Source organism: Scyliorhinus canicula, chromosome 7 (assembly GCF_902713615.1).
Source record: "Scyliorhinus canicula chromosome 7, sScyCan1.1, whole genome shotgun sequence".
In the NCBI taxonomy this organism is placed as follows: domain Eukaryota; kingdom Metazoa; phylum Chordata; class Chondrichthyes; order Carcharhiniformes; family Scyliorhinidae; genus Scyliorhinus; species Scyliorhinus canicula.
The window spans coordinates 62,485,225-62,510,142 of record NC_052152.1 but is presented as its reverse complement, the minus strand read 5'-3'; the positions used below and the strand labels follow the sequence as shown (position 1 = coordinate 62,510,142).

The 24,918-nt window shown below is 46.2% G+C and overlaps 1 protein-coding gene across 8 annotated transcripts in view; it reads right to left on the bottom strand.

Annotated features, from left to right (window-relative positions):
* Positions 1-24,918, bottom strand: part of riox2 (ribosomal oxygenase 2) — a 69,632-nt gene that overhangs the window by 13,551 nt on the left and 31,163 nt on the right. For all 8 annotated transcript variants that reach the window (XM_038802172.1, XM_038802169.1, XM_038802168.1 and 5 more), the window contains one exon: positions 14,120-14,224. In XM_038802172.1, the coding sequence (XP_038658100.1) occupies positions 14,120-14,224 (105 nt within the window). The remainder of the gene's footprint in view (positions 1-14,119; positions 14,225-24,918) is intronic.

Here is a 24,918-nt window from a genome sequence, read left to right as displayed (position 1 = left end):
ATCGTGCACGTGTGCGCAAGGTTCCCCAGGAGTGTGCATGACGCTTACATTCTTGCGCAGTCGTTCATCCCCGCAATGTTTGAGGGACGTCCCCCACGGCTGGTTGCTGGGTGACAGGGGTTATCCGTTGAGGTCATGACTGATGACGCCGATACAGAGGCCTCAGACCAACGCGGAGACCCTATACAATGAGGCCCATGCAGCAACCAGGGGTGTGCTGGAGCGGTGCTTCGGCCTGCTGAAGATGCGATTCAGATGCCTGGACCGCTCTGGAGAGGCCCTGCAGTACCGGCCCGACAGGGTCGGTCGCATAGTTGTGGTATGCTGTGCGCTGCATAACATTGCTATGCAGAGGGGAGATGCCCTGGTGGAGGAGTCGGAGGGAGAAGCCGATGGCAGCGGTGCTAACGCTAACGAAGAAGAGGAGGAGGAGGATGAGGAGGTGGAGGAGGATGGCGTGCAGCAGGGTGGGGCGCAGGACACAGACACGACCTGGGTGCTGGTAATGTCCAGGAGGCTGCACGACAGCACCATTGAGGACAGCGGGCACGCGACGCGTTGGTGTCCGCAAGGTTCACACATCACATGGGAGGGGATCGCTGCACAGTACCTCTTGCATCGTCAGTCGTGCACACGGACAGCACACAACCCCAATTCGACATCACCTTACCACTGCGGCACTACGGTATAGCACGACATTGATGACTGTCAGCTGGTGTGATTAGTGCCATGTTGAATGATGACAGCCCGATCTGCGATGAGCTGTGAGCTCAGAATCTTTTGACAAAGTCTGACTCATGACAATAGCTGAACCATCCATCTCAGTGATCGCTGCGTTCGTCAGGGACACTCCACCACATGCCCGTGTGGGGTAGCTGGCATCGGAGTGCCGAGGACTACAATGTCCGACTGTGGTGGTGGGGGGGGGACGTTTAACCGCTCGTCACCCCAGTGACACTCGGTCACCATCAGGAGCCCCGTGGCACCGGACATAGCACAGAGTTAAACAGTGAGTTTAATAGTGAAAGCCCCTACAACTAAACTGTGCCCTGCACCCGTGCCAACGTACTGTGTGTGCAACTTCCTAGCCTTACGGGCCCTACCACTACGTCTAGGTGTATCCCCAGATGGTACAGCAGGAGTGGAGGCGGACTGCTGAGAATCACGCCCCGCGACATGGCTCCCCGTCGGCACTCGTTTCCTGGGGCGACCCGGCCTTGATGGGCCAGGCTGCTCGGCGGGCGTGCTGGATGAAGTGGTGCCACTCTGCTCTGCCCGCTGCCGACCAGATGCGCCAGGGACGGGACGGGGGACGCCGAGCATTCAGAGACGCCCCGTGATGAAGTTAATGGGACGGGCCCCAGAACCTCCTCCTTCCTCGGGGAGTCCGGTGGCCCCCGGGCCTCACTGTGGGACGGAGGTGCGATCGGAGACGTGCCCCGTCGCCCCACCGATACCTGGCGCTGCCAGTCCTGGAGGCCTGCAACGGTATCGACCAGGGTCCGAATGTTCACAGAGACGGAAACAAGGGAGTGCGACATTCCTGCCAGGGACTGTGCGACCTCAACCTGTGAGTGTGCGACGCCATCCAGCACATGCGTCAGGCAGTCGATGCTCTCCTTGACTGACTGCTGGGACTGTGCCATGGCCTGCTGGGACTGGGACATGGTCCGGTGAGACTCGGCCAGGGCCCGGAGCGCGGCGGCAATGTCGTTTTGGCTCAGGCGCATGGCTGCCTGCGAGAGGGCAGCTCTCTCTTGGGCCATGGATGACGCGAGCACGTGAAGCCCAACGCTTTGCAGAACCTGACACATGGTCGAAACAAAACTGTTTCACCCACTGCCTCGACCGCGGACATCACCCGTGCACTATCAGCCTGGGTGACTGCTATGAGCGGCGCCACTACCTGCTCCTGGACGCGGATGGACTCCTCCAACTGCGTCTGCAGCTGCTGGAAGATGGCCCTCATCCCGTCATTGTGTCCCTGGGTTTCCAAATGCATCGGGTGTCCGGGTGGGTCGAGTAAATCCAGGAACCCGGGAACCGTCTGGGCGGCAGCTGGATGCTGGGCCTGGGCTGCCCTCCGACCGTCCAGCCCCTCGGCTGCTCCGAACTCCATCTGCTGTACCGGCTCGGCTGTGTGGTGCACACCAGACCGTGACCCAGGAGCCTCACCATTTATTTGCCCAACCGAGGTGAGTGTCTCTGGGATGGTGGATGGTGTGGGAGACAGCAGTGCCGCAAGCTCTAGGTCCTCGTCCGTTAGTAAGTCCGGTGTGTCCTGGGTCCCACTCATGGCCCGGAGCAGGGCGCACGTGGCCCATGTAAAGTTCCGCACCGGGTGACCGTCGACTGTGTGGCCCCTGGCTGTCCTCTATGCGTCTACGTCCAATGTCCCCGTCCTGTCCCTGTCACTGTGGTGGCTCATAGCCCGGCCTTCGGGCAACGCACAGCCATGATTGTCATCACTGTCCGTCCTCTGTGCGTCCCCCTCCAGAGTCCCGGAATGAGAGCATGGCCCTCCTGGCTGACCTCCTGCCACCCTCTGGCGTACGACACTAGGTGTGGGTGATGTTGCGGATGTTCGGCGCTGTGTTGGCCGAGACTGCCCTGGACGTTCGGCGGCTGGCCCTGGGGAACAGAATGATACGGGGTTCGTTAGACACGCTCGGTCGGGTGTACGGTGGTCCAGTGGGCAGAGTGTGAGGGGAGAGAGGATGGGCGGTCCAGTGGGCAGAGTGTGAGGGGAGAGAGGATGGGCTGGGGGGGGGGCATGCAGGGTTGTCTCACTTGCTTCTGCGCCTCCAACCTTGCATTGCGTGACCTCCTGGGTGGCGGATCCCCCAGCGAGGTCCAGTGCCCTCTGTACAAAAATTGTTAGGGGATGCAGCACAGGCGAACCCCCTCCGGTTCTCGTACGCTCCCTGTTGTTGTGAGCTGTCTTGTCCTGTTTGGGTTGGGTGGGGGGGGGGGCATGGATAGAGCATCACAATTAGGCGGGTATCATCAGGGCGTTCAGATATAGGCTACATTAATGCTGGGTGGGGGGAAAGTTGGAGCCACACCATGGCATCTCTCCAGGGGGTCGTTGTTCATCCCCCTCCACTCACTCTCGCCCCGCCCCTCATGTCCGAGAGGGGGATGGAGGGGTGATCAGGGATATTGGCGGGGGGGGGGGATGGTTGTGACCCGGGGGCAACCTTGTGGCACTTACCCTGGCAGCCCTGGTGAGGTTGTGGAGCTTCTTCCGGCACTGCTCCCCGGACCGAAGGGTCTGCCCCACAGCACTCACTGCCGTGCCAACCTCACGCCAGGCCCGTCGCACTGAGCTAGACGGGTGACGATGCCCTCGTCTTGGGCAGAGGATGGCCCTGCGCAGCTCCACCTCATCGGGAGGGTCTCCAGGTCAGTGTCCCGGAACCTCGGGGCGGCTCTTCGTGGCTCGGACATCTCTCCTCCTTCTTCTGCTCCGGGTCCTTCCGTGCGCGGATCGCGCCCTTTAAGACATGGCGTGGCGTCATTCGGGTGTCGCACGCTGACGACGCGCATGTCACACCACGCCCCCCCCCCCCCGTGTTCCTCACGGCCCCGCTCCTAGCCCATTTCCGGGGCCAGAATCGGTCGCGATCGGGGTTGTTTCGCGCCGTCGTGAAACACGACGGAGCTCACGACGGCGAGGTCACTCCGGCGCGGCCTCGGAGAATCGCACCCAATAGGCCAAAAGTGTTCAATCTCTCTTCATAAGACAAACCCCTCATCTCTGGAATCAATCTAGTGTACCTCCTCTGAGCTGTCAGTCATGCAACTACATCCCTCCTCAAATAAGGGAACGATAACTGTACACAGTACACCAGGTGCGGTCTTACCAATCCTTGTACAGTTGCAGCAACACTTTTCTACTTTTAAACTCTATTCCTTTAGCTATAAAGCCCAAAAGTCCAGTTGCCTTCCTTATTCCCTGTATGTTAGTTTTCTGCGATTCATGCACAAGGGCACCCAGACTTTCTCTCCATTTAGATAATAAGTTGCCTTTCCATTTTTCTGACTAAAATAGATAACTTCACACTTATCAGTGTTAAACTTCATCTGCCAAATTTTGGCCCATTCATCTAACCTATCTATATCCATTTGCAAATGTCTTATTTACTCATTGCAACTTACTGTCCCACCTATTTTAGCATCATCTGCAAATTTGGCTATAGTAGCTTCTATCCCTACAACCAAGTAATTAATATATGGACCTAACCCTGTGGCATCCCACTAGATACATCTTGCCAACCAGTATAAGATCTATTTATCCTGAGTCTCTGCCTTCTGAAGGTTAACCAGTATTCTATTCAAGCTAAGAAATTATCCATAATCCCATGTGATCTTACCTTGTGTAGTAACCTTTTATGCGGTACCTTATCAAATGCCTTATGGAAATCCAGATGCACTACATCTACAGGATCCCATTATCCACTTGGTTTTATAAAGGGTAAATCGTGTTTCGCTAATTTGCGAGAGTTTAACAAGCAATGCTGACTCTAATGCAGGCATTTTCAAAGTGGTGGTCCCATCCCGCGGGTGGGTTGTGGGCAAGTGTCGGGAGGGTCGTAGAGCCATCTTTCGCAGCATTCCCGATCTTGGGAATTCAGGCGCAACCACTTTTAAAAATGCCGGCTGCGAGCGGCGTTAAATACGATGGCAGCGACCCGCTTTAAAAATGCAGACAAGCTGTGCATGTGTGCCCGCTCATCAGTGCGCATGCCCAGAGCCAGAGAGAAACACCGCCTCCCCCTGACGTCAGCACGCTGACCCAGGAGAGGATTTTTCAATTCAGTCTTTCTGCATCTGACTTGAGTATGCTCAATGGCTGTGTCTGCAGAACTTTGATAGTGAATTTTAGAGATTAAAAAGATTCACAATACTTTGAGTTCAGTAATTCCTCCTCACCTGTGTCTAAAATCAGCGCATTGTAATTTGCAGACTTTATCCCCAGTCTGTAAACCATCCATCTGAGGAAAAGGTTCTGCATCTGCATTGTAGAGTCCTGAGAGAATAATGCCTGCTTCAATGAGGTCAGTTCTCATTCTTCGCTACTCTAGACTATAGAATATAAGCCCAGGCTCACCTCTCACATTAAAAGTAAGAGAAAATAGTGGGTTGAGAATGTCGGCTGGCGTAGGTCGCGAAGAATGGCCAATTGTTAAAAATGGGTCTCTGGGGAAAAAAGTTTGAAATATGCTGCTCTAATGGATTGGGTTTTGACTTTCTAAATATCCTGCTATTTCTTCCTTAATAATGGATTCTAACAATTTCCTAACGGCAGATGATAAACTAATTGGTCCATAGTTTCCTACTTTCTACCTCTCTCCCATTTTGGATAAAGGTGTAAAATCCACTGAAACCTTGCCCGCATTCAGGGAATATTAAATTTGGAGTGCAACATGATAGCCATTGGAAAATGGCGCAAGATGGCCATGAATGGAAAAATAACCAATGGATCCACTATCTCTGCTGTGTAGCCATCTTAAGTAGACCACCTGCAAAGGACCATGGGAATTATGGCCAGCCCAGGACAGATACAGAGCCTATGTGTATCTGAAACACAGGTAACCAGACCTGATCGAAAGCTCCGCTCGTTTACATTTTAATGGCCCATTTTCCCAGGACATTAGAACGCCATCAAGCAACCGACATAGCCACAGGCTGATTGGCGCCACTCCCCTTACTCAGAAAGCCCAACTGCCAAGGTTAATCACCGCTGAGGATCCGCCCAACCACCAAGGCACCCGCCCCTTTATTGGCCGAATTCGAAGAGTGATCAGAGCCCTGTCGAATTATTGAGTCCAAGGTTAAGGACCGCCCGAAAGAGTGCAAAATCCCAGAGAGATCAAAAGACGGCACAGCCATGTGTTCTGTCTCTTTTGGATCCAGCCTGTGCCAACCCAATCGTAGCAGGAACAGCCAGCCAAGTTCAAGACCACCGATCGCTACCTAACAGATGAGCCCAGCAGAGACAGAGCCACTTTCTTCAAGCCAGCCAAGTGAAATCCAGATAAAGGCCTTATCCATTTGCACAGTGCTGGTTGCCCTGAAGTTAAGTATAGGTTATTGTAGCTGATAGGTGTAGTTTAACTCGTAGTAGATATTGTGTTTGCATGTCGAGATAACTCTTGTGTATGTAAATAAACCATTTTTGAACTAACTAACTGCTTGTGTGGTCATTTGATCGATATAAGGAAAGGCTTGTGGTTCACCAACATTATAGAGCAACATTATTGGCGAACTCTGACGGGACTTGATTAGTCACTCCGAGAGAACCCACAAACTTTGAATCCAATTGCCAGAAAGAGAATGAACCACAAGTGCAAGTCCCATACGACCAAATAACCGGATTTCGGAAGTGTGTATTAACCCACATGCGTACCTAACAGGAAGAGCAAGGTAAACTCGTTAGAATTGTGTACAACTATCGAGGGATTGTGAGCCAGAAAATAGCTTAGGCCGTGGCCACTGTTCAAATCGCTGCCTTATTCCCCTGTCCCAAATTAAAAGTAGAGAAAGAGTTAAGAGAAGTAATGGCCACTAAAGTAATGGAAAGATTGATGAATCCACAGGAACCCGAGGTCACAGCGACCAGAAGAGCAGAGCAATGCCCCATATAGGAGGAAGTGTCAAGGAAATACGTCAAGGGGTAAGGATGGCCTCTTTGGTCGAATTTTTGTGCTAATGATGAGTCAGGTCCAGGAAAGATAAGACAGACTTGGTGGGAGAACCTAAGCGAGGTCCACAAGAAAAATGTAGGGAAAGTCAGAAAGCCGATGGCAATAGTGTCCTGTTTGGCACAGTTGCGAGGCACAGAGGAGGTCGTGAAGACCTCCGTAGGCAGTTAATTGAGAAGGAAGAAAAGAACGAGGGAAACAGTAACGAAAGCGAGAAGATAATTGAGCAACTCTGGGAACAGTTAGCAGCTAAGGATAAGGAAATGGCCGGTGTAAAACGTGCACATCAATCTTGTCTAGTTCACCTTAGTAGCTTCCAGACCCAGTACGATAAAGCCTACCAAGATACACAGTGCGCAGTCCTGGTAAGAGAGGAAACAGAACAACAGGTCGCCCAGCTAACTAGCAAGATTTAAAAGCAGCTCCACCAAGGAACAGAGGCAGAGTACCATTGACCATGCTAAATGCCGACAGAATATAGAAAAGTTAGTCGCTACTCTCAGTACAGAATGGCCTCAGGACACTTTCAGGCAGGATTATATGAGGTAGATGCTCCCGATTGGCAAGAGTTAAACAAAAGTGGCCAAAGATACGTAGAGGACACGGGAAATCAAATTTGAGCCCACCAAGCCCCAAAAAGAAAAGCACCCGCACCACCGACTGCACAGACCTCCACTCACAATTCAACATCCATGAATCTGGTTACCACACAACGCAAGTCATCGGATCAGGACGAGCCTGATATAGTTTACACCACCCCACTATCCATAACCCAATTAAGAGAAGCTTGCACGAAAATTAGTCCATTCCAGCCCACCGCAGACCCGCAGTTTCTTTGAGGAGGTGTGCCAACAAAAAGTTATGTGCGGCCTAGATGAGAGAGGGGAAGTAAAGGTAATAGTTATGAGCCTTAGCCAGTCCGTAAGATCAGCTTTGCCAGAACCCCAAAATGTAGCAGGAGGAACCCTACAGGAAATGAAAACAGCCATATTAGATGCCATCGGGTATAACAAAGGAGATCCAGTCGAGGGTTTAAATCAATGCAGGCAAAATAAGGGAGAACATCCGACCGCATTTGCTGGTCGCCTATGGATTCATTTCATGGCAGTCTACGGACAATTGAACCGCGCACACCTAAATGAGGACACCACTAAATGGTCCCGCACCTTAGTCTCGCATGCCACAGACGCAGGTCAAAAGGCTTGTGTAAACTATGACCCCGCAGACCACACACACAATGAAGTTTGGGTATTGAAACGACTTTCTAGAGCATGGGAACAAACCCTACACCGACAGACAGATCAGGACAAGATAGAAGCAAACATGCACCCACTTAGGACAAGTCAGGGACCCGCATGAATAAACGAGGGTAGAGGAGAAGTCCAATATCCCAGGGAACCATACCCAAGGGAGCAATACACAAGAGAGCCTGCTCCACCTTACGTGCCCCAGGGGTCATGTTACAACTGTGGGCAGTCAGGACACTTCGCCTGAGATTGCAGGAGACCCCCACCACCAGCTAGACTAGCCCCCAGATTTGAAAGAGAACACCACCCACAGCAGCTACAAGGTCCCAGCTGCCCAGTGCAAAATGTGAGCGTTTCCCCGCTACTTCTCATGGCAGGGACACCTCAGCAATGCCACTTCATTTTTGTTTCTCTCCTCCTTCCTCTCTTCTTCGGTCACACTACACCGACTCCATATGCTAGTTACACCCCAGGCCAAATGTGATTGCGACTAACAAATATATAAAACTGGCCGCCCTGAAATTCGGCTGGTTAAGATAAGCCTCAACCACCACTGGTTCCAAGTAAAGAAAAGACTGGTCGAAGAAATTGTCCACCCACTCCCCGCATCGACGACAAGCTGCGAGAGTCTCTGTACTTTAAAAATTTGCATTTTTTGTCTCTCCAAAATGGTATTTCGAAAAAAAAAATGAGGTAGTCACACATGGTGACAATCATAATAGGTAATTGGAGTAAGGCGAGAAAGACTAATAAAACGAGATATTAACCAAAGATACTATGCTTGCACCCCCAGGATTACACAGAAAACACAGGATGAAGCAAGGACTGCTGACATGCGTTTGGATTATCGCTGGACTTCTGCAACTGCGCGCACAACGGACTGTTTTAACAAGCCCCACAGCAGCCCCGAACACTACCACACAACAGGCCACCACCAGACCGGACACTACACCACACATAAAGACAGTAATCGAAACCACCACTTGGTGCGAAAAAATTGCCAAATGGAACCCCCTTTCATACATAATAGAGGCCCTTCTAGTAATTGCAATAATCTGCAGTGTCATTCAGAAACTCCGACTCCGTACATGGCGAGCAAAAGTCTCCCGTTCCCCGATATATACAATCCGATCGCCCTACTTTGAAATTCAACAAAATTAAACTCATATACCAATCGCTGCTAAAAATAAACCATGTACCTCTTTAACTTTATTAGGATTAAATAGAAATGTGATACTGCTGTTTTAAATTTTGTACTGTATATAAGTTCTTTCGACATTCACCAGCAGCATGAGAGTAGCTTAGATAGTGTTAGCTAGAGATCAACTGTGCGGATAAATTAAATGTTTTATAGTGACCTAAATTATAGTAACCGTTAGAGATGAATTAATTTATGAATATATCAATGGAATATTCGGTAAATGTCCCAAACCATAAGATAGAGTAGAGTAGAACCTTGCCTTGACCAAGGGTGACCGGGCCACCAAGGATGAACAGGGATCGATAGTGTGATCCACCAAGCTTCGCGTTCAGGATCAAGAGGACGGAATGCAGCCATCTGAGATGGCCACCTGAAAAGGACCATGGGAATTATGACCAACCCAGGACTCAGACAGATACAGAGCCTATGAGTATCTGAAACACAGGTAACCAGACCTGATCGAAACCCCCGCTCATTTGCCTTTTAATGGCCCATTTTCCCAGGACAAATGAACTCCAATCATGCAACCGGTACAGCCACAGACTGATCGGTGCCACTCTCCGTACACAGAAAGCCCAACTGCCAAGGTCAATGACGGCTAAGGACCCGCCCAGCCACCAAGGCACCCGCCCCTATGGGCCGAAATCCAAGACAGTGATCAGAGCCCTGTCGAACTATTGGGCCCAAGGTTAAGGACCGCCCCAAAGAGCGCGAAAACCCAGAGGGATAAAAGAGAGCACAGCCATGTGTTCTGTCCCTTTTGGATTCGGCCTCTGCCAACCCAATCGTAGCAGGAACTGCCAGCCAAGTTCAAGACCGCCGATCGCTACCTAACAGATGAGCCCAGCAGAGACAGAGCCACTTTCTTCAAGCCAGCCAAGTGAAATCCAGATAAAGGCCTTATCCATTTGCACAGTGCTGGTTGCCCTGAAGTTAAGTATAGGTTATTGTAGCTGATAGGTGTAGTTTAACTCGTAATAGATATTGTGTTTGCATGTCGAGATAACTCTTGTGTATGTAAATAAACCACCTTTTGAACTAACTAAGTGATTGTGTGGTCATTTGATCGATACAAGGGAAGGCTTGTGGTTCACCAACATTATTATAGAGTAACAGCTGCCACTTCCTTGAAGCCCTTAGGATGTCGGTCATAGGCCCTCGGGCCTGTCTGCCGTCAATCCAAATAGTTTGTTTGACACTTTTTCCCTATCGATGATGATTATGTCTGGCATGCTATCCTGTTCCTCAACTGTAAGTACTGATACACGGTAATTTTTTAATATGTACACCATTTAATGTTTTTCATTTTTAATATCGTCATTGCTAGTTGTTCAGGAGCCCAAATTACTCTTAATTGTGATTGTTGTGTGTTGATTTTGGATCTCTACGTTTTTTTCCATACTCTTTTTGTAGTTCTTACTATCTGCGTTCTATAAGCTCTGCATGACCTGTTACTATTGGGATGGTACTAGTGTCCTCCACCGTGAAAACGGAGGCAAAATATTGATTTACCATCTCCACCATTTCTGTGTTCCCCACTATTAACTCCCCGGTCTCATCCGCCAAGAGACCAACATTCACTTTTACGTACTTCACAGAATGTGGGCGTCGCTGGCAAGGTCAGCATTTACTGCACATGTCTAATCACCCTTGAAACAATGGAGTGGTTTGCTACACAATTTTAGAGAGCAATTAAGAGTCAACCTCATTGTTGCAGGTCTGGAGTCAAATATAGGCCAGATCGGGCAAGGTGAGCAGATAGATTCCCTTCCTACTTCCTAAAATGACATTAACAAAGCAGATGGATTGTTACAACAATACCATAATTTCATGGTCACCATTACTGTTACGAGCATTATTATTTCAGATTTATTAATTTAACTGAATTCATATACCTCAGTTGTCAAGTTGGGATTTGAGTTCATATCAGTCCAGTAACATAACCACTATACTACCATACGGAGTAGACAGGGCAAATTTATTCATGTGTAAAACAGCCGGATATCAGGTGGGCATGTCCTAAGAAGAACTGAATGCAATACAGAACTAATTTATTCTCCTGAGGGGCAAGAGGTATACTGGCCCAAAAATGCAAACATGAATGATTAAAGAGGTTAGTAACAATATGAAATTAAAAGTAACACAGTTCCTGGTGAATGTGAATGATAAATAAAGAACAACAAAGGGTGACAATGCAGATAGTAAGAACTACAAAAAGAGTATGGAAAGAAACGTACAGAGATCCAAAATCAGCACACAACAATCACAATTAAGAGTAATTTGGGCTCTTGAACAACTAGCAATGACTATATTAAAAATGAAAAACATTAAATGGTGTACATATTAAAAAATTACCGTGTATCAGTATTTACAGTTGAGGAAGAGGATAGCATGCCAGACATTCCAAGGACATTAAGAGTCAGGGACAGGGCCATGTCAATATTAAAGTAAACAAATTAACAGAAAATCATGGACAAAATGCAATAAACCCTCAGGATGAGACGTTTTTAATCCAAGGATGTTAAAGGAAATAGTTGAGAATATTACAGCTGTCCTAACTATGATCTTATAATAATAACCTTTTATTGTCACAAGTATGAAGTTACTGTGAAAAGCCCCTAGTCCCCACATTCCGTCGCCTGTTCGGGTAAGCTGGTACAGGAATTGAACCCACGCTGCTGGCCTTATTCTGCATCACAAACCAGTTGTCCAGCCCACTGAGCTAAACCAGCCCGCTTCCAAAGTTTTGTCGATTCAAGAATGTTTCTTTAGATTTCTAGGAATGTCAGTCAGCTATGTAAAAAAAGGTTAGAGGGGAAATAAGAGTATTTTTAGGCCAGTTAGCCTAACATCCGTTGTTGGGAAATTACTGGTCTATACTTTAGCATGAAGTGACGGGACATCTTGAAAATGTTCCGCTGATCAGAGACAGCCAACATGGATTTGTACAGCGTAAAATTCAATTGAACCTTTGAAGAGGTAACTCCCAAGTGGTGGATGGGTTGTTCATATGGACTTCCAGAAAGCAGTCAATAAAGTCCCACCAAAGGAACTGCAGTTAAAGTGGAAGCTCATGTGCTGAAGAAAATTAGTGACCAGGGTTTGTTTGAACAGCGGGAGAGTGAGTAGGGATAATGGACAGATAGGATGCGGCTAGTGACTCCACACAAGGATATTTGCCAGAGCCACGTTTCACTGCATTGGTTCATGCAATGATGGAATAGCGAGCCACATATCCAAGCCGGTCCATGAGATAAAGATAGGTGGCACCTAGTGTAGTGCGTTCAGTTCTCGACACTATTAACTGAAATTTTAATCAGGAGTCGGGGACCAGACATATGGGCGAGTGCCTGGTCCTGACCAAACAGCATGCTTCAGACATGCTGATAGATTTATTGATTCATTGATTTATTGATGTCTTTAGGTACTAATTGAGTGCAGAACTAAGGAATGGAATTATTCAAAATGCCATGACTGTGAAAAGATAGTCATTGTTTTAGATAATGAATCAACTATTGAACTTTAGTGTCTTGTCTGTAGAAATTCAGACATTGTTTCAACAAATGTTTCATATAATGAATAGACCATTGTATTTCAGTGCATGTAGTAATAAGAATGTATTAAATAATTAGTTACAGCAAGGTTGATGGCTAGAAGTGGATTGAGAAGCCTATTCTCATTTATGATTAATTAATTGCCATGTATTTGACCAACTCATGTATTGTTTGATATTTTGTTTCTACGTTTTGATTTAGTTCATATGTAAGTGTATTAAAGTTAATAATTAGCAATAACGTTGTATTTTGGACACCTCCAATCAACCAAACAATCGACTCTTATTAGAAGATAGAATAAGAGATCCTATACATGCCCACTATAGTTTTCAATGCTTCAACCAGTTAAATGCCAGGGAGCAAGCTCGCCGTCTAATCAGGACCACGGATGAGCTCTCAATACTGGAAGGCCAATAGGAGGCCCTCCAGCACAGAGAAATTGGTAGGCCTGCCTTCTGAGGTGGGACCTGCTGATATGAGGATACATACAGTGACGGACCAGGGCAGGCAGGTTAATTTTATTTCCTGTAAGTGACACAGCTACTTTGCCATATTCTGAGGGAAATTCTTCCAAAGTTTGGCCAACGGCTGTAGCTGTAGCCCTGTAACCATTATGGCGAGTCTCTCATTTGATCTATCCTGCGCCCGCCATAAAGGCCTGGAACCACATGGGCTGCACTTATTGCCAACTGGAAATAGCGATCCAACCCTGGCCTGGCCTCTTTCAAAATAGCTTGGGGTCAGGGTCATGGCGGGGAACAATACAGAGGTCAGTGGCGCAAAATTACATGCCCACCCAACTCCAAACTGGACCCACGACCCATTTTAAAAGTCCAGCCCCCACCTGAGGAACAAGACAGCATTGGCCTTGGAGGAAGCTCAGCACAGGTGTGCCAGACTCGGAAAGTTAAATTCTGAGTAGATTACATAAACTGGAGTTGTATTTCCTGAAACATAAGGGTGATCTATTTGAAGTTTTGAAGATATTTTGGAGAACTGATAGCTTTTTTTCTGTCTGAACTATTCCACTGGTTAAGGAATCAGCTTGAATAGCCATTAATCAGGACCTTCAAGAGTGAAATTAGGAAACAATTTTAAAACATGTGATTGGAATTTGGAACCCTTGCAGTTGATTCTGGGTCAATTGTTCACTTCAAACCTGAAATTGATAGGTTTATGTTAACCAAAGTTATTAAGGGATATGGGGGTAAGGTGAGGCAGGTACTTCGAGTTAGAACACAGCTCAACCTTGAACAGGCTTGAGGGTTAAATGTTCTACTGCTGCTCCCATATTTCTGTTATTGGATTCAATATCTTTAAATCATGCTGGTCTTTCCTTCTTCCCAAATTGAAATACATGGGAGTCCAAGTAAATCTTACCATATTAATAGAAAATAAAAGTATTCTCACCTGAAAACTTTCTTCTTCTTCACTGTCCTCAGCCCCCATCATGTGGTTTTCTCTGCTATTTTTCAGAGAATGATATACATACACCATCATTTCTCGAGATTCATCCTGCGAAAACATTATAATAACCCTAAAATTATGTACAATTACAATTCGATCCAACCAATCCACATCAATTTCCATCTCTAAGGGAGCCTCGGAGATCCTCGGGATGCCATTTCTCGCTACAGTGGGGCTATATGCAGACTCGGCCGTGTTTTCCCCACTGAGGCCCCTTATAGCCATGTGTTTCTCAGCACTGAGAGCACCGGGAAGCATGCGGCTAAAAGGCTCACTATGGAACTTTGTTTCCAATTAGTTGAATCGTGCCCCGAGTCATTCTTCATATCTGCACCTCAAATTCAAACTAACCTTATTGGACTTTTCTCAGCCGGTCTGACAGCATCTGGAGAGCGTAGGGAGCTAACGTTTCAAGTCTGGATGACTCTTTGTTAAAGCATCCACAGAATTCTTTTATAAAACTAATTTTACATGTGCCAGGGTTTAAGAAAATTCACTGCTGCATCTCATTTTTCTTATTTGTTTAGCAAAATATCTCAGTATTTCATTCACTTCTTTATGGCCTAATCCCACTTAGCTGCTGTTTTTACTATCTATTAGGGTCGACCCACAAATAGAACAGTACAGCACAGAACAGGCCCTTCGGCCCTCGATGTTGTGCCGAGCAATGATCACCCTACTTAAACCCACGCAACCCGTATACCCGTAACCCAACAATCCCCCCCATTAACCTTACACTACGGGCAATTTAGCATGGCCAATCCACCTAACCCGCACATCTTTGGACTGTGGGAGGAAACCGGAGCACCTGGAGGAAACCCACGCACACACGGGGAGGACATGCAGACTCCACACAGACAGTGACCCAGCCGGGAATCGAACCTGGGACCCTGGAGCTGTGAAGCATTGATGCTAACCACCATGCTACCGTGAGGCCAAAGTTAATAACTTTGCTTTTTCCCATCATTCAATTTTCTCCCCAAGGTTCATTATTAACTTTTATTTTTTGCCATTAGTTACTCAATAAATGTTTCCTGAAATCTCTTATTGACTGAACCATCAAAGACTCAAAAGGACAAGTTAACATTAGGTGAGTAAAGATTCTTAAGAGTTTTAAGCACCCAGAAAAACTACACCCCTCAAGCTTGTTCTGCCTTTCAATGAGATCATGGCAGGTCTATGACACAACACCTTATTCCAGCCTTTGTCCCATTTCCCTTAATATTTTTGGTTAACAAAAATCTATCAATTTCAGATTGAAAATTAACATTTGATCTAACCTCTATTGCCATCACAAAAAAAGAGTTCCAAACACTTTGCATGCTGGACTGGGGCCTCAACTATTTACAGTCTACAGTGGGCGGCATGGTAGCACAATGGTTAGCAGTGTTGCTTCACAGCGCCAAGGTCCCAGGTTAGATTCCTGGCTTGGGTCACTGTCTGCGCGGAGTGTGCACGTTCTCCCGGCACCTGCGTAGGTTTCCTCCGGGTGCTCCGGTTTCCTCCCACAAGTCTCAAAAGACGTACTGTTAGGTAATTTGGACATTCTGAATTCTCCCTCCATGTACCCGAAAAGGCGCCGGAATGTGGTGACTAGGGGCTTTTCACGTTAACTTCAATGCAATGTTAATGTAAGCCTACTTGTGAGAATAAAGATTATTAATTACTTGGATGAAGGGTCAGAGTAAATTGTAGCCAAATTTGCTGAAGACACTTTCCCGCCCGAACACCATAAACCTTTATTCTTCAAAAAAAAATCTATCTTTATCTTGAAAACATTTAATGAAGGAGCCTCAACTGCTTCACTGGGCAGGGAATTCCATAGATTCACAACCCTTTGGACGAAGAAGTTCCTCCTAAACTCAGTCCTAAATTTACTTCCCCTTATTTTGAGGCGATGCCCCCTAGTTCAGATTTCACCCGCCAGTGGAACAACCTCTCCGCATCTATCCTATCTATTCCCTTCATAATTTTATATGTTTCTACAAGATGCCCCCCACATCCTTCTAAATTACAACAAGTACAGTCCCAGTCTACTCAACCTCTCCTCGTAATCCAAACCCCTCAACTCTGGGATTAACCTCGTGAATTTCCTCTGCACAACCTCCAGCGCTAGTACGTCCTTTCTTAGGTAAGGAGACCAAATTCGAACACAATACTCCAGATGTGGCCTCACTAACACCTTATACAATTGCAGCATACCCTCCCTAGACATAAATGCCATCCCTCTAGCAATGAAGGACAAAACTCCATTTGCCTTCTTAATCACCTGTTGCACCTGTAAACCAACTATGTGTGACTCATGCACCAGGACATCCAGGTCCCTCTGCACAGCAGCATGTTTTAATATTTTATCATTTAAATAATGATCCCTTTCGCTGTTATTCCTACCAAAATGAACAACCTCACATATGTCAACATTGTATTTGATCTGCCAGACCCTAGCCCATTCACTTAAACTATCCAAATCCCTCTGCATTTTTTGTTTTACCACTCATTTTAGTGTCGTCTGCAAACTTGGACACATTGCACATGGTCTCCAACTCCAAATCACCTATGTAAATTGTGAACAATTGTGGGCCCAACACTGATCCCCGAGGGACACCACGAGCTACTGATTGCCAACCAGAGAGACACCCATTAATCCCCACTCTTTGCTTTCTATTAATTAACCAATCCTCTAACCATGCTACTACTTTACCCTTAACACCGTGCATCAGTATCTTATGCAGCAACCTTTTGTGTGGCACCTTGTCAAAAGTTTTCTGGAAATCCAGATATACCACATCCATTGGCTCCCCGTTGACTACCGCACTGGTAATGTCCTCAAAAAATTCCACAAATTAGTTCGGCACGACCTGCCCTTTATGAACCCATGCTGCGTCTGTCTAATGGGACAATTTCCATCCTTGCTATTTCTTCCTTGATTATCAATGGATTCCAGCATCTTCCCTACTACCAAAGTTAAGCTAACTGGCCTCTAATTACCCGCTTTCTACCCACCTCCTTTTTAAAAAATAAATTTAGAGTACCCAATTAATATTTTCCAAATAATGGGTAATTTAGCATGACCAATCCACCTACCCTGTACATCTTCGGGTTGTGGGGGCGAAACCCACACAAACACGGGAAGAATAAACAAACTCCACATGGATATTGACCCAGAGCCGGGATCGAACCTGGGACCTCGGTGCCGTGAGGCAGCAATGCTAACCACTGCGCCACCATGCTGCCTCCTACCTCCTTTTTAAAAATAAAAACAGTGGTGTCAAGTTTGCTCATTTCCAATCCACCACGACCTCCCCAGAGTGTAGTGAATTTTGGTAAATCATCACGAGTTAATCTGCAATTTCCCCAGCCACCTCTTTTAGTACCCTGGGATGCATTCCATCAGGGCCAGGCGACTTATCTACCTTTAGCCCCGTTAGCTTACCCATCACTACCGCCTTAGTAATAACAATAATGTCAATGCCCTCGCCTCATTTCCATCAGTCACTGGCGTGTTATTTGTGTCTTCCACTGTGAAGACCGTCCCAAAAAACCTGTTCAGTTCCTCAGCCATTTCTTTACCTCCCATTATTAAATCTCCCTTCTCATCCTCTAAAGGACCAATATTTACCTCAGCCACTCTTTTTTGTTTTATATATTTGTAGAAACTTTTACTATCTGTTTTTATATTCTGAGCAAGTTTACTCTCATAATCTATCTTACTCTTCTTTATAGCTTTTTAGTAGCTTTCTGTTGCCTCCTAAAGATTTCCCAATCCTCTAGTCTCCCACTAAACTTTGCCACTTTGTATGCTTTTTCCTTCAGTTTGATACTCTCCCTTATTTCCTTAGATATCCACAGTCAATTTTCCCTCTTTCTACCATCCTTCCTTTTTGTTGGTATAAACATTTGCTGAGCACTGTGAAAAATCACTTGGCAGGTTCTCCAATGTTCCTCAACTGTTTCACCATAAAGTCTTTGCTCCCAGTCTACCTTAGCCAGCTCTTCACTCATCCCATTGTAATCTCCTATTAAGCACAAAATGCTAGTGTTTGATTTGTATTTTAAATTCCACCATATTGTGAACACTCCTTCCGAGAGCATCCCTAACTATGAGATCATTAATCAATGCTGTCTCAATACACAGGGCCAGATATAGGATCGCTTGTTTCCTCGTAGGTTCCATTACATACTGTTCTAGGAAACTATTGATGGACCCGACTTTGGGAAGGCCGCTGGGAACATAAAAAACAGGGGCTGAAGACTATATGAAATGAAAAAATGAAATGAGTAGGCGTCAATTGAAGTTACTGTGAAAAGCCCCTAGTCGTCACATTCCGGTGCCAGTTCGGGGAGGCTGGTACGGGAATTGAACCGTGCTGCTGGCCTGCCTTGGTCTGCTTTAAAAGCCAACTCTTTAGCCCTGTGCTAAACCAGCCTCTCTGTGGGTCAATAAGCCTGTTCCAACATGATTGTGGCTGATCTTAGTTTTGAACTACACTCTCTGCCCGCTCCCCATATCCCTTGATTCACTGAGACACAAAAATTCTATCCATCTTGGCCTTCAATATATTCAATTATAGTGCACCCAAAACCCTCTGGGATAGGGATATCCAAAGATTCATGACCCTCCGAGTGAAGAAATTGCCCCAGTCCTAAATGATCAGCCCCTTATGCTGAAACTGCCCGCCCCTGTTTTTGATTCCCCAGCCAGGAGTAACAACATCTTGGTATCTACCCTGTCAAATGACAAGATAATTGAACAATGAGATCACCACTAATCCTCCTAAACTCCAGAGAAAATAGACCCAATTTACTATGCCTATTATTAAGTCAATATGACATGAAACTAAATCTAAAACTGTATGTATTAAAACTTTTTTCCTAATTTTACAATGGATTTTCTTCTGAACCAAGAGATGGCTGTTACAAGTCACATGACCACAGGATTGTCCCTTGTTACCAAGCTACCAACAGGAGTTACAAGAACAAAAGAATCCTCCTCTCACCTTCATGAAATCTCATACCAACTGGAAGGATATCATATTCACAAAACAAGGAGACTCTCGGATCAAAACTTGTTAAGCCTGCAGAGCTGCTAACAGAATCATACACTTGGGACTGTCCAGGTCCATTTCAAAAGGGGTCCATTGAGGGGGACAATTGGTGTCATTTCCATCTTTGAAAGTTTAAACAATCGTTTCCCAACACGAGAACCTTAATACGGATGGTTACTCTTTCAAACGTTAATGGCTGGGAAATTATCAGTCCTGAAATCAAAACCAGTTACAGACATGGACTGGATAAACATCCCTTTTGAAATCATTGTGGAGAAGGAAAGAACTGGCCCAGTTTCTGTACATCAACTTCATCTTGCGCTATCAGTACCAACAATAAAGAGAAATGTCCAACCCTGGTCTTCAGGCAGCTGAACTCGAGCTCCTACAAGAAAGAACTCCTCATTGGGCTCTGCCCCCAGACTCTGATAACGCGAACATATTAATTTTTGTGGTTCTTTTAGGCGGCATGCATGCGTGAGTGGAGCATTACGAACACTCCTCCCTTGGGTTTTGAGTGGAGCGCTACGAACACGCCTCCCTTGGGTTTTGAATGTGAACAAACTCACCTTTTGAATCACAATGCAAGTTTGCGGCAAATTATTAGTAAATTAGATTACACAAACAAAGGGTTTGACAAAGGATGCCATTGTCTACTTTTAAAATAATTCAAAACACCTTGGGCGCGATTCTCCCAAAACGGGAGAAATCGTAAGGCTGGCGTCAAACCCGCCCGGGTTTGACGCCAGCGCGCCCCTTCCCGACCGGGAACCGATTCTGGTCCCCGGTCGGGGCTAGCAGCCCGACGCCGCAAGCTCCGGCATCACGGGCTTAACGAATTTCGTTAAGCCCGCTTGCCGGAGTTAGCGCCGGCTGACGCGTCATATGACGTCAGCCGCGCATGCGCGGATTGGAAGATTCCAACCCGCGCATGCGCGGATGACGTCATCGCGTATTTGCGCGAAACCCGCGCATGCGCGGGCCGGGATGCCCCTCAGCCACCCCGCGAATGGATACTGCGGGGCGGCGGAAGGACAAATAGTGCGCGGGCATCGGGCCCGCTGCCCGCGATCGGTGGGCACCGATCGCGGGCCCATGGCACCCTTGGCACGGCCGTGGTACTGCCGTGCCAATCGGTGCCATGGTTATAAAAAGCGAGTTGTTCCCGCCGTTTTTACGAACGGCCAGACCAGGTCTGTTTGCCGTTCGTAAAAACAGCGTAAAGGGCTGGGACTTCGGCCCATCGAACAGCTGTGAATCGCTGCCGGCCGTAAAAAAACGGCGGCAGCGATTCGTGTCGGGAGTTGGGCGGGGGAGAATAGCGGGAGGGCGGGAAAAATGTCGGGAAGGCCCTCCCGCTATTCTCCGACCCGTCGTGGGGGTGGGAGAATTTCGCCCCTTGTACTTACAGACAGATGGTAAGAGGTAGGAAGTTCAGTTTGTCTGTCTCTCCTAGCCATAACTTTCTCACTGTAGGACTACAGTGACTACATAACTTTCTCCCTCTTATTCCAAGGACCTATCTAGTGAGTGTTCACTGTACTGCCTCTGATCATTCTTTGAATATGCAGACCAAAACTGCAGAGCATTCCAGGTGTGGTCTCACCAAAGTCCCATACAACTGCAGCAAGACTTTTTTTATTCTTGTACTTCAATACCCTGGCAATAAAGGCCAACATGCTAATTGCTTGCTGTACCTGTACGCTAACTGTTTGTGGCTCTTGTACAAATCCACTCAAGCCTCTGAATGTGAATATTTACAAGTTTCACCCCTTCCAAAGCGAACAATTTCACACTTCCCCACATTATACCCATCCTGCCACCTTGTTCCTCACTCATTTAACCTGTCTACATCTCTTTGCAGCCTCTTTTTGTCCTCCTCACAGCTTGCATTTCCAACTAGCTTTATATTACCATATTCGATACATCTTTCGCTGTCTCTTCATCCAAGTCACTAATATTTATTGTAAATGGCTGAGGCACCAGCACTGTTCCTTGCAGCACTCCACTAGCCACAACATGCCAACTTGAAATACTCCATTTACGCCTGCTCTCTGCTTCCTGTGCATCAAGCAATCCTCTATCTGTGCTTTTTAAAAAATGAATTTAGAGTACCCCAATTATTTTTTTAATCAATTAAGGGCCAATTTAGCATGGCTAATCCACCTACCCTGCACATCTTTGGGTTGTGGGGTGAAACCCACACAGAAACAAGGAGAATGTGCAAACTCCATACGGACAGTGACCCGGGGCCGGGACCGAGCCCGGGTCCTCAGTGCTGTAGGCAGCAGTGCTAACTACTGCACCACCATGCTGCCCCTCTATCTGTGCTAACATATCACCACCAACACAACCCCTCCACCCCCACAACTCCATGGGCCTTTAACTTGCATATTAACCTTATGTTTGGCACCTTATTGAATGTCTTTTAGAAATGAAAGTATACCACATCTCCTATTATATCCTCAAAAAAACGCCTAATAAATTGTCAAACAGGATTTTCCTTTGTAAATCCATATTGACTTGTTCCAATCATGCTGTGTTTTTCTAAATGCATTAAGAGTTCCAGAACCTAGGGAATTTTGAAAAATCATAGCCAGCACATCCACATTTCTGCAAAAATCTCTTTTAGAGCATTCAGGCGTAGGCCTTCGGATCTAGGGATTTGTCAGATTTTAATCCCTCAAATTTCCTCCATATTTTGTCTCCACTGATATCAACTACCGTAATTGCCTCACTCTTATTAATCCCCAAGTTCCCTCTATTTCTTGTATTTAACTTGTGACTTCTACCATGATGACAGACAAGAAATATTTGTTCAATGTCTCTTACTATTTTCTCATTTTCCAACTTCAGCTGCCCTCTTCCTTATTATGGACTTGTAAAAGCTGTTACTATCTGTATTATATTCCTGACTAGTTTACCCTTATATTATGTTTTCTCTTTTTAAATCAACCTTAGTGACCCATTGATGGTTTCTAAGTACTCCAAATCCTCATAATTACTACTACATTTTGCAACACTATAAGCATGTTCTCTTAATTTAATACTATCCTTAACCTCATTTGCGAGGCATGAATGGATCTTGCGCACCAAGGGGAGATTCTCTGGCCTCCTCACAGCATGTTTCTTGGCATCAGGATCTTCTGGTCCCACCGCTGTGAATGGGATTTCCTATTGAATCCACCCCACGTTACCCGGAAACCCATGGCGTGGGTGCGTCGTTGGCGAGAACGGAAGATCCCGCCGGAGTGAACAGCGAAAGATTTCACCCTGATGTTTTTCAATGGAATCTATTTTTGTTGAACATCTGGAGTTGTTCCTTTAAATCTTTTCCACTGTTTAATTACCGCCATATAATTTGGGGTTTCCTATTGTGGGCATCCCCATGCCGTCGGGAAATCCAGGGGCACGAGGAGTGCGCTGCTGGCCAAACAGAGGATCCCACTGATGGAGAATCCCGCCCTTATGTCTTCTTCGTCCTTTGGTTACTTTCTCAGAGAATTCAACAAGGTTAGTTATGAGTGTCTTTACATTTTGGAATTTTGCTGGCTATTCTTTAATATATTTTCAGTTTCTGGATGCATCTTTGAATGATGGTTTGATTATCTTTATTACATGATACTAATTAGCATTTTAAATTGAACAGAATTTAAATGCTTTCCATTGCTGCTCTATTTCTTGATGTGAACAAAATTCCCCTCTTTACACTAATTCCATTCTCACCCATTAAAATGCACTTTTTTCCTAATGTATTACTTGTCTCTTAAGTTTTACTTCTGTCCTTCCTGGTCTTCAGTTTAAATCTTATGTTGTGTCCCATCAGGTTCAGCAAATCCATCCTTCTTTAGGTTATTATATTTTATAATATTTCTCATCTCGCTTTAAACCTATTCCCGCAATCCTTCTCTCTTTAAACACGGAAATACAGTACATGCTACATAACTCTACCAATTTCTATTTATCCATTATTATCTCACTATATCCTGATTTCCAGATTCAACTTTCCATTTATATTAGGAGTATCCAGTTGCTAATAATCAAGGGACCACAATTTTCACTACTTTTAAAGGTACAATATCTAAAATATTTCCCAATGATCTCATGATTTCATTCAGAAGTATTCAACTACTCCTCAGCATAGAACACTAATGCAACAATAGCTACAATAAATCAATTAAGCTGTGAACGCATATATTAATTAAAATACAATACAATTACTTTTGCCAAGAAGTCATTTAAATTAAAACTCCATAAAAAAACATTTTTAAGTTAAGGTACCATTTGATAACACTCAAAGCAGTAGTTGTAATTCAGGCTATGACAAGAGCAGATGCTCTTTATAATTTATAATAGAATTAGAATGACACACAAATAAATTAGAATGTTTCAAAAGAGGCATGAAAAAAATCCCATAACCAATATCCACTGAAGCACATTGTTGTATACTCTACAGTCATCTTTATATTAGTTATAAAAAAGCAACAGTTTCCATCTGCTACCAGAATGAAACATGTCGACTTCCGGTGGCGTCCATGGTATGAGTAGTCACACACAGGGCAGCTCCCGCTCAAAGGCACAGGAAAGGGCTCTTTTTACTCGATATTGGGCGGAATTTCGATGAAAAGGGTAGTTAAAAGTCGGAGGAGTAGTTTCCCCCAAGAGTGGCTTGCAGGCTGGTTATCAAACCTGGCAGAAGACAGTGAGAGACCTGGCCAAAGTGTTGGAGGATACCTGTGGCGCAGCAACCAGTGTGAGGATGGCGAAGGGGCAAGGGCTGGTGCCAGGTGGAAAGCCCGAGTTGGAGCAGTTGGTGCTCTTATTAAGGAGGAATTCCGCCAGCAGAGGAAGGAAATGCAGGAGGATCGCTCTAAAGGCCACTGAAGAAGCTGTGGCACACCTGAAGAGTTCGATGGAGAGGATGGAGAAGTGCTCGGAGGTGCAGGTGTCACAGATTTGGGAGATTGAAGGAGTGATCACAGACAACAGCGGTCGTGTGGTGGCACTGGAGGCGGAGGTGGGGCTCCTAGAAGATCTTTGTAAAACGTTGAGGAAAAAGGCGGAAGAGCAGGGGAATACCTTGGGGAGTCAGAACCTGCAAAAAGTGGGCCTTGTCTGAAGGAGGCGCCGAGTAGATATTCAGGGAGCGCGGTGGCGCAATTCACGATGAAGATTTGGAATCAGTTAGGGCAGCACGGTGGCGCAGTAGGTTAGCCCTGCTGCCTCACGGCGCCGAGGTCCCAGGTTCGATTCCGGCTTCGGTCACTGTCTGTGCGGAGTCTGTACATCCTCCCCGTGTGTGCGTGGGTTTCCTCCGGGTGCTCCGGTTTCCTCCCACAGTCCAAAGATGTGCAGGTTAGGTGGATTGGCCATGATAAATTGCCCTTAGTGTCCAACATTGCCCTTAGTGTTGGGTGGGGTTACTGGGTTATGGGGATAGGGTAGAGGTGTTGACCTTGGGTAGGGTGCTCTTTCCAGGAGCCGGTGCAGACTCGATGGGCCGAATGGCCTCTTCTGCACTGTAAATTCTATGATGTGCAGGGTAGGTGGATTGGCCATGCTAAATTGCCCCTTAATTGGAAAAAAATAATTGGGTACTCTAAATTTATAAAAAATAAAAAAAGATTTGGAATCAGTTGAGGAGGCATTTTAGGGTGGAGGGGATGGCGGTGTTAACATTGCTGTGCGAGAATCATG